General features: G+C 33.0%; 1 protein-coding gene across 11 annotated transcripts in view; it reads left to right on the top strand.

The window, feature by feature from the left end:
* The window catches only part of CLIP4 (CAP-Gly domain containing linker protein family member 4), a 126,901-nt gene that overhangs the window by 96,045 nt on the left and 16,800 nt on the right, over positions 1-14,056 (top strand). For 10 of the 11 annotated variants that reach the window (XM_051976207.1, XM_051976215.1, XM_051976206.1 and 7 more), the window contains 3 exons: positions 146-201; positions 1,301-1,373; positions 4,373-6,767. In XM_051976207.1, the coding sequence (XP_051832167.1) occupies positions 146-201; positions 1,301-1,373; positions 4,373-4,697 (454 nt within the window). In that variant the 3' untranslated portion in view covers positions 4,698-6,767. Of the gene's footprint in view, positions 1-145; positions 202-1,300; positions 1,374-4,372; positions 6,768-14,056 lie in introns of those variants that run through there. The other variant, XM_051976217.1, reaches the window with a different exon arrangement.

Genomic DNA, 14,056 nt, shown 5'->3' with positions numbered 1-14,056 from the left:
AGAAATTAATGTCACAACTATTGTCACTTCTACATTGAAAACTAGTATCAAATAAATGAATGTCATTCATAAGTCAATAGGCTCTTGTTGCAGTTGAGTATTAAATACTTGTACTGAAATATTTGCATGTTTGTTTTACCAATAGACTAAAAGATACTCTTTTGGAGAATGCATCAAGTAAACGAAATCATCCTTTTCCAGGTAAGACTAAGAATTTTATTAAAATTAAAAAATACCCTACTAATTCTGTATTGCATTATTAACTCTTTATATTCTAACCTTTTTAAGGGAAAGAGACTATATATAGATTGCTTGATTGACATTTTTGTGGAAGCTATTTCATTATCTTTAATTAGCAATCAATAGAGCCTCCACTTGTCAAAAATTGAAGAATATATTGTTAGGATATCAATGCATATTGCTTTTTGTGATACCAAAGGAATTAATTTTTTGAACATATAAAGAATTAGGTATCTTTACTCTGGGAAATGAATGTGAACCACTACATAGCATTTCCAGTCCCTCTGTTTTTGTCCACTTGCATTTTTGATTTCCTTCTCAGGTTAATTTTACTTTATTTCAAAGTCTGATTCATCTTGTGCAGCAAAATAACTATATATATATATATATGTGTATATATATATATATATATATATATATATATATATTATTTAACATATTTACCATGTATTGGTCTACCTGCCATCTGGGGGAGAGGGTGAGGGGAAGTAGGGGAAAAGTTGGAAAAGAAGTTTTTGTAAGGGTCAATGCTGAAAAATTACCCATGCATATATCTTGTAAATAAAAAGCTATAATAAAAACAATTTAAAAAAAGAATTAGATATTTTTAGTGATAAACATTGTTTTTTTCTTAGTATATGTACTTTGATTTTTATTTTTAATTTTTGATAGCATATTAAAACCATTAAGTTTGATAGAAAAAATAGTAGCTTCATCAGTATATAGAGTGATTTTGTCTTTAAAATTTTTTTTTTCTTTTTTAGAAGACATATCTAAGGTCTTCTAACAAAAAAAAGAATGTACTCTGGAAAAATGATTATATTCTTATATGTATAATTAATGAGGATATAAGAAATCATTTTTATTTTGGATAAAATTTTCTCAAGAAATCTAAGCTATAATTATGTTCCATATATATATGTGCTTTTTCCCTTTGACTTCAGCTTCCAAGGAAATATTTGATATAATGGAACATCTGCAGAAGTAGAGACAGAATATGGGGTTTAATAGGCCTATAAATTTGGGATTAAAAAAAAATTTCTACTATTTTCCCTTTTAGGTTTTAGACGAAGTTTCAGTACAACTTCTGCATCTTCTCAAAAAGAGATAAACAGAAGAAATGCTTTTGAAAAGTGAGTATCAAGTTAATTAGAAATATAGATAATTGAAATAAATATGACTGGAATGTTATGAAAGAAGAAGCTATTATTTTGTGATTTATTCTTTGGTGTAATGGTTGCGTTAATAATGGAATGAAATACTTTGTGAGTATATCATCCTTTTGTAAATATTTATAAAAACTTTTAATGTTTTAATATCATATATATGCATATACATATATGTGTATATTTAGACATATACACATATATGTATGAATATTTATATCTATCAGGTTATCTTTTATGATTTTCTCTTTTTGAAGACTAAGGGGTCTGTGAAAAAAGGTTGCTGTTTTGTGTTTACCATTGCATTGGATGGATTTCCCTTTTGACTCTCCTTTGGTCAAATATACGTTGGTAACTAATTAGAAAAGATTGATTTAGTGTTTTTCCTATTAAGTGCAAATGATAAATATGTAAGAGGACCTTAAAACCACTTTGCTTAAATGAAAACAATATTTTGTTATTTGGTGTAAAATAGATATTCTGGGATATTCTGCTTTAAGTGTTTATCTGAACAGAGAATTTCTGCCTTCTCTTATCTCAATCCTTTCACCTTCCCTAGATCTACTTTTCTCACAATAACCCTTTTATCCATTTAGATTTGAACTTTTTTTTTTATAGAAGAAAGGTAAATACTTTATTCTATAGGCACAAATTCACAGGTATATGATGTCATGTTTCATCTCCATATACATATATTGACTATAATTATATTACTTACAGAAAAAATTTCACTGTTTAAGAAAATAAACTAAGTGTATCTTTGATGTTTCATGGGTTCTTCTAGCCTAATTGAGCACTTATTGTCTTTGGGCATAATAATTTAAAATTTTGAAATAATATATAGAGATACCCCAAGAAACTTAACACAATATTCTCTTTTTTAAAAAATGTTTTTAACATTCTTTTCCTTTTTAAATGTTGAGTTCTCTCTCCCTTCCTCTCAGTTCTTACTGTCCCATCCCAGACATTGACAGTTTTCTTTTTCTTTTCTTTTCTTTTTTTTCTTTTTTTCTTTTTTTGCTGAGGCTATTGGGGTTAAAGGACTTGCCCAGGGTCACACAGCTAGGAAGTGTTAAGTGTCTGAGGCCAGATTTGAACTCAGGTCCTTCTGACGTCAGGGCTGGTGCTCTATCCACTGCGCCACCTGTCTGCCTTCTGACAGTTTAATATTTTGTTCAGTTTTGTTTCACTCTTCATGACCCCATTTGGGGGTTTCTTGGCAAAGATACTAGAATAATTTGTCATTTTCTTCTTTAGCTCATTTTATAGATGAGGAAATAGAGGCAGCCATGATTGAATGACTTGTCCTGGGTCCCCCAGCTAGGAATTAAGTGTCTGAGACCAGATTTGAACTCAGGAAGGTGAGTCTTCCTGTCTTCAGGTCTAGCATACTACCCCATTGTACTGCCCAGCTGCCTTTCTTTTAATAAAATATATGCCAGTTACCTATTTTTAAAAAAATTATGGTACTGCATATATTATTTCTGTTTTCTCCTTCCTATTTCTGTGAACCACACTATATCCTAAGTCAGAGTTTTAGGATTTTAATTTTATCAAATGTGCTGTCCCTAAGTAAATACAACTCAGATATTTTAAAGCAAGAATCAACTTGATGTGAATTACTTATATGGAAGTAGGGATATTAATTTCGGGGTAGTTAACTACTTTATAAACATGGTGTAGATAAAATTTTATTTTGTGGGCACAAACTGATAGGAAGATAATAGAACTGCCATGCCTTATTTTCACATACCTTCAGTAAACAAGAATTTTTCCAATGCCTCATTATGATGTGAAGCTGGCCTCAAACTCTTGAAAGTTACATTTATGCAAACTCTGGCTGGTTCTAACTAGCTAGTAGACTTTGAATATGGGACATCTCAAAGTATTGTCTTGTAGACATCTTGAAGTCTGTGTGTCCAAAGCTGGACTCATTATCTTTTCCCCCAAAACCTGCCTTCTTCTAAACTTTTTTCTTTTCATCAAGATTATCACCATTCTGTTAGTCATTCAGATTCCTAGCTTTCTCATATCCCCATATTCAATCTGTTGTCAAGGCCTATTGATGTTAGCTTTGTAATGTCTGACAGATCCCCCTTCTTTCCTTTAACTCTTACCATCATCAAAGTATAGGCCCTCATACTGTAGTATATACACCCAGTAGTCTGCTATCTGATTTCCGGGCCATGAGTCTCTTCCCCTCTACTCCAATGGCCTCTTAGTTTTAAAATTGATTTTCCTAAAGGAAGTCTGATCACATTGCTCCACCTATTCAGTGAATTTCAGTGGCTTCTTATTACCACCAGGATCAAATGTTAAACCTCTGTTTGGCATTCAAAGCCTTTCATTGTCTGGCCTCCTCCTTCTTTATTGGTCATCTTACATATTTCTTCACTTACTCTGCAGTCCAGTAACACAGGCCTGCTGAGTGTTCATCCTACAAGAAACTCCATCTTCTAATTTGGGGTATTTTCATTGGTTATATATATATATATATATATATATAGCCCATATATATAGCCCATACCTTAGAAGGATGGAAGAGGGAGCAGAGACTTGAGGTTAAGGATAGAAGGCTCATTATTTTAGCCATCCAGGGAAAAAGTAATGTATGAGTGTTTGAGTCAGGTAGGGTACTATCTGTGTGAATGTGGAGAAAAGCCATGTATAGGAAATATTGTGAAGCTAGAAATGCCAGAAATATTCTAAAAAGTGAACAAAAAGTCATCTTAATTTTGATATAACCAGAATTCCTCTCACCTTTATACCAATCCTTGCAGTAATAGTGAATATTTCTGTAAAATGATAGTTTGGTGATCTTTTTTGGTGATGGTATGTTATGGTTTAATTGTAAAAAATTATTGAACCTAAAAATTATTTTTACTACTGAAAATCAATGTAAAAATTATATGATGTGACTACTTAAAAATATGTATTATATAATTTTTTTTTAAAATCCCAAATAGGCCAAAAAATGCTTTACTTCGTCGAAGCTGGAGCAGTACTCCATCTACCGGGGGTATGGAAGGAGCTGTGAAGCTGCACGAGGGCTCTCAGGTTCTCCTGACAAGTTCTAATGAAATGGCCATTATTAGGTATGTGGGCCCCACTGACTTTGCCCCAGGAACCTGGCTTGGACTTGAACTCAAAAGTGCCAGGGGAAAGAATGATGGCTCAGTGGGGGACAAACGTTATTTCACCTGTAAGCCAAATCATGGAGTGCTGGTTCGGCCAAGCCGAGTAACCTATCGGGGGATTAATGGGTCAAAGCTTGTGGATGATGACTGCTGAACTTGATCTCTTGAATGAGGTCAACTGTATTACATGTGCAGAGACTGTGTTACCCTAGAGGCTCTGATACATGTGAGTGCATGGGAAATGGTGACTTACTTAACTGTTACTCACATTTTGATAACACAACAATCTTCATAGTATCATTAAGACAATTTATAGATTGACTTTTAAACAAAAGGAGTATGAAATTTTTAAGAATCATGAATCTCTTAACATCATTTAAAGAGAACTTATTTTTTAAAGCTTTTAGACCCAAGTGTGGTCCTGGGATGCCAGAAAATTATGCCATTAGGAGACCAATTGATGTATTCTGTCGCTTGTTCTGTCTTTTAACATATACAGTTGGATTATTGTTAAAAGTATTGGATAGCATATTACTTTGGCATTTCATTTAGCTGTCCATAGTGCTTTGGGAATAATTATCCCTTTCTGCGCTTTCATCAGTAAGGGCTACATACGTGAAAACATCTGTTTCCTTTCTGATCATCCAGAGAGATCCCTGCTCTGAAGATTTGCAGTCTTTAGAATTTTAGGACTGGAAATGATTTGTCTAAGCCATTCCTCTTAGTTTATGGATAAGGAAACTGAGGTACAGAGACATGAAGTAATTTCTCCATGGGCTCATAGCTGATAGCAAAGTAGGGAGTGCAGAGCAGGCCTCCTGATCCCCAGTCTTGTGCCATCTACACTACATATACTTTAGGGATCGTTGGCATTCTTTTGAATCACTTACAGGAATCGCTGACAAAGCACCATGTAGCGAATCAGGTCCTGTTTTAAATACCACCTTATTGTTGCATAAAAGACCATATTTGGAAGAAGCACTTTTAAAATTTGATGCACTTTTCATCTTTGTGGAAAGCTTGTGGAAAGTCCTCGCTGCATCTTGAATTCCTTTGCCAGTTTTCCCTACTGGCTGTGGAAGAAAAAAAAAACAACCCATTTTAAAAAATTTACTTAAAAGCAAGAAGCAGATTGACATATCCTAGACTTATGTGGCTTACCACATAATTTTCTTCACCCAAGAATAGAAGTGAATATTGCACAGTGAGTCAAGGTATATGTGGTACACGTTCATCTAAGTGTTTCTTCATTTCTTTGTAGTTCTCTTTGTAGTGTTACTCCTAAGGCAGCCATGACATTTGCCTTAGTTGGTTTTGGATTTTCCCAACTATGGCAAAGCACAAGTATTTGAGCTTTGGCTAAATGCTACACAAATTTGGCGGAAGAGCCCATTTTCAGTCTGTGGCTTGTGCCCATCTTCGAGTTTAAACTTTGTAATAGAATTAATGTCACAAGGAATTTGTGTTATGTCTGTGTCTGGGTGTTTGTGTCCCATAAATGTAAAAGATTTATATTTTATTGTATATATTTAGATTTGAAGAGACTACAGAAATAGTAAAATGGTTCACTTTATAAGATTTAAAATTATCCTTAACAATGGAATTGCCTTTGCACTTAGAAATAACATGTTCAGATATTTTGCAATATACTATTTTTAAACTGAATCCTGCTGCTCTGCTGCTCTTTTGAAAAAAGCTGGTATTCAAATACTGCTAGACCTATTTTCCTGAAATACGTTTGCAAAACAAGGCTGTAATATACTGCCTTTTAATCAAGGAATATTTTTATTGACTAAAGAAAATGAATGTACTGTGATTTTGAATGTAAACTTATTTTATTATACTCTTTCCTAAAAACTGTTTATTTATACTTTGAGATGTATGTGGATTCACTGAACTTTTACAAAGTCTGAAATGTTTCCTGTTGTACATCAGAGCCCTATAAATTAAAATCTCTTATATTGATGTTGACAATGATTTGCTTTTAAGGAAACTATAAACCACTATTTTTTTTTCTCTCTTGCAACCTTTATTTTCTTTCATGCATATAATATGTGAATAGAGAACATCTATTAAATCAATACAAACTTATACATTCTTGCATAAATACACGAAAATAATTTTTTCCACCTTTAGCTTATTAAATGTCAGTCTACTCGTGCTCAATTGTAGCTTCTTGAACATAAATAAAATGGAAACCATTATGTTTTGGAATAATGTCTAATTATGGACTCTTTCTATTTTTCTTTTCTTCTTCCATATGCTAGGATATTAGAATATGCAATCACTTTCTTAGAAAAACAAACAAAACATTTCATAAAGAATTTGGGTTGTTGTCTTGACTAACTAGACTGTTCCCGTGTGCTTAATTTCTCAGAAACACTTCTAAAAAATGAACATGCTTTCTTTAATACATCCAAGTTGGTCAAACAAACCATCTATTGCAGATAGTATTTTAATAGGTGGAATGTTATTTCACAAATACTTGCTAGAAACATAGAAAATAGTCCTTCTGCTTTTTTATACACATGCAAAGAAAACAGTTTTAAGAAAAACTCATACACATGGTCCTATCAGACTAATTAAATTTTTATATTTTATTATTCACACTTTAACCAACAAGATAACCAACAAAATGGTAAACTTCCTAATACATCTCTCCCATTACCTTGTGCATTAAGTGCCTGACACATAGTAGGCTCTTCATCAGTCGGTGTTGAATGAACAAATGTTTTGCAGAATATTTTTGAATTGAATATAAATATTCTTTTACTAAAATTATGCTTTGATGCCTCATCGTGGCAAGGATGACCTTGGGTTCTCAAAACTTTTTTCATTACAATGCTAGCTAGCTCTGTTAATTATCTCCACAGGACTTATTGAATCTTGAAAGACTTTGACTATGGACACTACCCTTTTATTGTCCAATAACCAACAAATAGCCTAGCCAAGTTGGGGAGGTTCATCACCAGGTTATTCAGAAAGTGATGTTCTTTTGGGCCTATAGCAATCCTTCAAGATACCCTTGTGTGAAATCACTGAGAGCTTCTGATGCGTTGATAGAGTTAGTAATCTTAGTGCTGAAATCATGGATCTTTAAAGTGTGAAGTTTGGGGAAAGATTGCAAAAGTTTCAAAGTAATGATCTAAATAGAAGTGCCATTCTATTAAATATAAACATAACTAGTATGATATGGCCATTTAAGAAAAGAATTACTTAAAAATTTATGCTGGAAAGCAGTGTTTGCAGATTGTTTTAAACTTGTATAAACTGAGATGATCATCCATAAATCCAGAACAAAAGAGGAGAAAATATGTCATTAAAATAAGTGACAATACTGCCTCCTCAAACTAAAGGTGCAGATATCTTAATACTTCAGAAATCTGCTTTTATTATTTTTGTAAGTTTTATTTATTTTGACATCAGTCATGTTCAAATGTCTCTCCTTTCCCCTACTGAGTAAGCCTTACTTAGTAACAGGAGAAGAAAAACAGTCAAATAAAATCAACAGACACATTGATTATATCTGCAAGGGTTTGTGATTTTCTGCCCCCATAGTCAATTTAATTTTTTAAAAGTTTTGAATTAGACATAAAATAACATGAATATTTTCGTCTTCATTGTGGAATAGAAGAGGGTTGTACATGAAACTTCAAATCTTTGTAGAGCTTAATTTTCTTTTTGAGTATATGATAAATGTAACATGTTACTTTCAAAGCTATCCTGCCTGTCTGTGATTCCTTCTGGCCGCCTTTCTGCTTTTTTTTTTTTTTTTTTTTTTTTTCCTCTTTTTGGAGTTGGGGTGAAGGGAGGGAACTATTTTTGTTTTTTTGCTATGACAGAGTTTTACTGTGAATTTTTTTGGTATCTCTGGGTCAAAGTCTTCTCTTTGGGTTATATGCTTAGCGGTTGTATTGCTGAAATAAAAGGGTATGTATATTTTAGTCACTTGTTTTTGCATAATTCTTAGTTGTTTTACAGAACAGTTGTATTGAATCATAGATCTATTAAGAGTGTATTAGCTTCCCTGTTTTCCTGTAGTCTCTCTAATACTATTTCTATCTTTTAGTACCTTTGCTAATTTGCTAATGAGGAAAAATCTGAGTTGCTTTATCTGCATTTTTCTTAAAAGCCATCTGAAACAATCTTTCATATTTATTATATGTCCATATCCTTTAAGTACATATCTTGAGGAATGACTCAAGGTTTTATATTTTAATGCTCTCTATAGTTTGAGTATCAGACTTTTATAAGAAATATTTGATGGAAAGATTTTTCCCCCCTGAAATTATGATATCCATACTTCTTGATCTATTTGCATTGTTTTTGTGTGTATAAAAGCTTTTCATGTTACCAAAAATAGCCTTATTTTATCCTTTATACTCACTATTTCTTGTTTGGTTAAGAATTCTTTCCTGATCATAAATGTGAAAGGTATTTTGTTCTGTTGAACGTGAAATTTTTTTCTTAAACTCATATCTTTTGGGAACTTAATATAATATATGATAGTAGATGCTTGTCTAAAGCTATTAATGATTTTTTTTTTTTTGGTCAGATAGTTTTCTATTTTCTGAGTAGTGATTATCTCATGTGGAGTGTTTTTCCTAAGTTGTTTATTCTTGAGCTTATTTGAACACTTGGCTGTTAAGTTTGGTTGTTTCTGACTCATTTTTCTAGTTTGATATACTGATGTACTTTTCTTTTTTTTAAACTAGTTCCAAATAGTTTTGATAATTACAAATTAATAATATAGTTTGAGATCTGGAAATACTATACTCTCTTCATTCCTACTTTTTTATTATTGTTCTAGACACTTTGTTCCTCCAAATGAATTATTTTCTTTAGCCTTGTAAATAAAGTAGCCCTTTTGTAGTGTGATTTGTATAGCCCAAAATATATCACTTAATTTAGGCAGTATAATTTTCATCATATTGGTATGATTCAGCCATGAGCAATGACTTTTCTGTAAAGAGTGTTTTATTATTGTGTTCATATAATTCTCGAGAGTCTTTAGAAGTTATTTGCAGATATTTTATACAGTCCTCAAACAACTTGTAAAAGTCAAATAATGTAAATAGTCAAGATGAATAATACTTAGAAGAAACTTTATTACAATCAGAAGTAATATCAAACTCTTCAAAATTTTTCAGTCTATTACTAAATTTCAATACATACTTGTTTACTGGAGTCAAACTCCAAAGAGATGTGTTTCACTCTTGGTGTGCTTGGTTTAGACAAAGTTCAATTTTGTGTGGAGAGATTTTTAGCCAAAAAATTTTAATCTCTTATCTGTCAAATCTAAAAAGGCTCTCCTGCCCTCAAAATACTTTCTATTCCAGTTACAGTGTTTTATATTCCCATGGTTACCCACTTAGATCAAGGGAACTCTGAAGGCTTTTGTAAAAATGTAAATTTATAATATTTAGTGAATCAATTCCAGAATAACTTTGGTCAACTTCCAGGGCTTTGTAAGAATCATAGGGCTTTTAATTTTTAGAGGTGGGAAGAGGTCAGAACATATTTGAATTATGAAATGTTGCCTGCAAGTAGGAGGTTACATAAAGATGCTTTAAATTAAAATTAAATTATTAAAATTTAAAATTAAATTTAAATGGGGATGGGGTGATTTCAAGTCAGGTATAGGATAGAGATTTTGAAAGGCCATCAGAATTAAATTTGGCTTTCTTTACTTGTTTAAGAATAGCTGCTGTCCTATTAGGACAGTATTTAAAAATCATGATAAATGAATATCATTTTCAGAGTCAAGAAACAACTCTTAATTTCTAGTTGACTGATTTATTCATCTGGTATACTAATTTGTAGCTGTGGATTCACTTACTGAACTTTATAAACTTTGTACCTCTAAGTCTTCTATAGCTCTAGTTTGAAAGAAGTATGCTAAAATAATCATTCAGCACAGAGAATGTGCCTTGAGAAAACCCACAGGACTGAGTAACTCCCCAGGGAATGTCTCCTATAATGATTTTGTTTTAGTGGTGCTGTTATATGAGTATGTTACAGGGTTTCAGAACTAAAAGGTAGAAGGTCATTTAGGTTAAGCCTTCAATTTGATATATGAGGGAACTGAGGCCCACCTAGGAAAACTAAGAAGGAGGAAGTGACCAGTTAAGGAGTAACAACCAAATTCCTCCACACTGGAATTATCTTGTATTATAAAATCATTCAAACCATATGTATATGTTTGAAAATGTGAGTTGGAATCATTCTTATTTGGGGAATAGATCTGACCATAATTTAAATTTCTAATAATTGACATTTGTACTATACTTTTAAAGTTTGCAAAGTACTTTATATACCTTAAATCATTTGAGCTTTACAGCAATCCCGGTGAAGTAATATTTTACACATGAGGAAACTGAGGCTCAGGTAAGGTCATAATTTGCCCATGGTCTCCCCGGTTTTAAGTGTCACGGGCAACATATGCACTCATATCATTCTGCCTGTCAGATACAACATTGTTACTCCTTAAAGCTTCTCATTAGGATTCCAGGTTTCCTAATTGACTCAGAGACATTGTAACATAGACCACCACAGTTTGCAAGCCAGTAATGAGACTTTATTTTTCATTTTTCTTCATGCCTTTTGTTTCACTACACTTGGTTACAATACAAATACAATAGTCAATACAAAACTCATATTATCATATATATTATTAGTATTATTTGTCTCATAATAGTATCCCTGAAGTACATAGGCCCTTATTTATAAACAATGTCACATAAGCTGCTGTATATACAATAGATGACCCCAGGAAACTTTTCTGTATGGTGGGTCTGAATAAATTAAGCAGGACAAGTTAAGATTTTATTAACAGCAGAGCAGCAAGATACCTTTGTGTAAGCAAAAGGAAATTTTCTACTGAAAATTTTGCTAAAGCTTTTATGGAAGCCATTTGAGGGGGAGAAATTTAGAGCTATAGATAGCAAATGAAGGGATCTCATCATGTAAGACCACTACCTGCTTCTTACAGCCTCTCCCTTAGTGGGAAAAGGCACAAGGAGGAGAGAAGAAAAGCTTTCTGTTCCCCTTTTGAGAATTTGTTCTAATTTCTGTGATGACAACATAACCAAGTGCTTGTTATTGTGCTTGTATATAATTCTATGTGACTGCACATTTTGGACAGAAGAGCTGAGAGTGATTTTTAACTAGAGGGGATAGTGAGAACCATATTTCAGGTTGTTAAAGAGAGACTGTTAGCCAAAAATGTCACCTGCCTACCTATGATAACTGGTGTCATTTAAGAACCAATATGGGTTTTGCACACTACTTATAAATCTATTTGAACCTTAGTTCTTCCATCAGAAATCAGCCTAGCCTGAAGGATGTTGTTTGAATTCATGTTTTTGATACATCATTCGACCTCTTGCACTGTGTGTGTGTGTGTGTGTGTGTGTGTGTGTGTGTACATACGTATGTGTATGCAGGCCATCCTATCTAGATTCAAACTCCAGCAGCTAAGAATCCTTGCTGTTCACTTAGCATATACTTCAGTAATGCTTTCAATATTCTCCATGGGTTGTATTTTGTGAATTGGTGAAATAAAACCACTTTTCTTGACCCTTGCCTGGCATTGTGTCATAACTGAGTCATCTATAAAGCATTAGAGGGTAATTAAGCATCCAGTGGCTGTGCTGTGTTCTGCCGGTTATGTGTCCATCTTATTGGGAACATGTTCTCTGAAGTTAATCTTGAGTCATTTGTGATTTTAACTAAAATCAGACCAAGTCATTTGAAAATTGAATTGATAATTGTGTTTTTCTTTATAGTAATACAAAGTCCATCATGACAAAAAAGACCCAGGGTGAAATAATAGAGAAGAATTCAGGTTCTTCTCTTATTCTGACTCCAATATGATTCTGGAGGCTCAATTGAACATCACCAAACAGGCAGTATCAGTGACAAGAGTTTGCTTCCACACAGGTGTTTTTAATAAAGGAAGGCTATTACTAGCAAATACCTTTGGACAGAAAAACTTTTTATGAAAGATTTAAAATATGTTTTAATGATCATGTATAGTACTGCACTGACAGCTTGGGAGACTATGGTTTAACCTTCATCTAGACAATAGGCCCAGCAGCAGGGAATAACTTCTTTTCTTAAACTGCCAGGGAAAAATGTATCTTGATAGTAATTCTATCATATTGCCAAAGACAGAATTGGATAATTGTTTCAAAAGATTTCTCCCTCCTACTTTGTCTCAGAAAGAAATGCAGACAGGATGTAGAGTTAATGGCTTGAAATAGCATTGGTGTGCTGTGTGACTATTAAAAAAAAAACCCAGACCTCTCTCTGCCCATTTCTTTTCAAACAGTGCCATTGCTTTAGTTCTCAGGGACATGAGAATGAGCTCTGTCCTGAGTAACATCTGTTTTTCTGAGAATAGTGCAGTTACTTAAAATTTAAAGGAAGAAGAGTTAGGCTTAATTGAATTTTTTAAATTTGCTATCTATTTTAGTAGATGTACTAAGATGCAGGAAATTGATTTATCAGGCAGATGTGAATACTTTTTGGGAGGAGATGCATAATACTTCATTTCTTTTGAAAGTTTCCAAATAAACATAATTGTTATCAAGAAGAATTTATAAGAATTATCATCCAATTGATTCTGCAGCTCAATGTATATAGAAATATAAGGGAAAAGACTTTTTCACCTCAGGACCATGAATTCTGAGAGACGTTACTGATTGTCATCACTGTCACTTTTAGTGACTTTCCAATGCTCACAGACAGCATAGCTGCTGTAATGGTGAGAAGATGCTTGTCCCCCAGTGACATCTGGTTTATTTTGGGTCTTACTGTACAGCCCAAAAGAAGGTCACCCAGGAATTTCTGTGTTGGTCTTTAAAAATAAAATACATAATGTCATAGATTTACAGATGGAAGGGTCTTCAGAGGTCAATTTATTTCAGTCCCTTTATTTTATACGTGAGGAAACTGACACATAAGGAGGTCAATTGACCTGCTCAAGATTATCTCGATGAGGATGATTAAGAGAGTTGAATTGAGCCAGAGTTTATTTCAGAATTCTCTGCATCATACTTTGTTGCTTCCTCTATCAGCAAATACAACAGAAATTTTAAAGTAGACATATTTTTAAAAGGGAATATGTAATTTGAAAAATAATAGTGTTTCAATTTGATTTCAAGTAGGGTTGCTGTTGTGGTAGTGTCCCAATTTTGATACCCTCCAGGTAAGAGAGAAATAATAATGATCCCTCCAAGACTGGACCGCTATTTTCTCATTAAATAGACTTGTTTCTCCTTTCTATCTTGTCAATTTCATTTAATCCATGAGACCTGTAAAGCCCATGCAGTTTTACTCTCTGTTCACATAATTATCCTCCTAGCACTTGTGTATATCCAGTGGGTCAGTCCGTATTAAAATGTAGTTTTCTGCATTTTTTGTCTTTTTATTATCTATTAATTCATATTTCTTTTTTTTTTTAATTTGCCTGGGCTGTATTGCCTGCTAGATTCTAGGCTCCTTGAAGGT

Source organism: Antechinus flavipes, chromosome 2, assembly GCF_016432865.1.
Source record: "Antechinus flavipes isolate AdamAnt ecotype Samford, QLD, Australia chromosome 2, AdamAnt_v2, whole genome shotgun sequence".
NCBI classification, from domain to species: domain Eukaryota; kingdom Metazoa; phylum Chordata; class Mammalia; order Dasyuromorphia; family Dasyuridae; genus Antechinus; species Antechinus flavipes.
The sequence above is the reverse complement of the archived record's forward strand: the minus strand, read 5'-3'. Positions and strand labels throughout refer to the sequence as shown.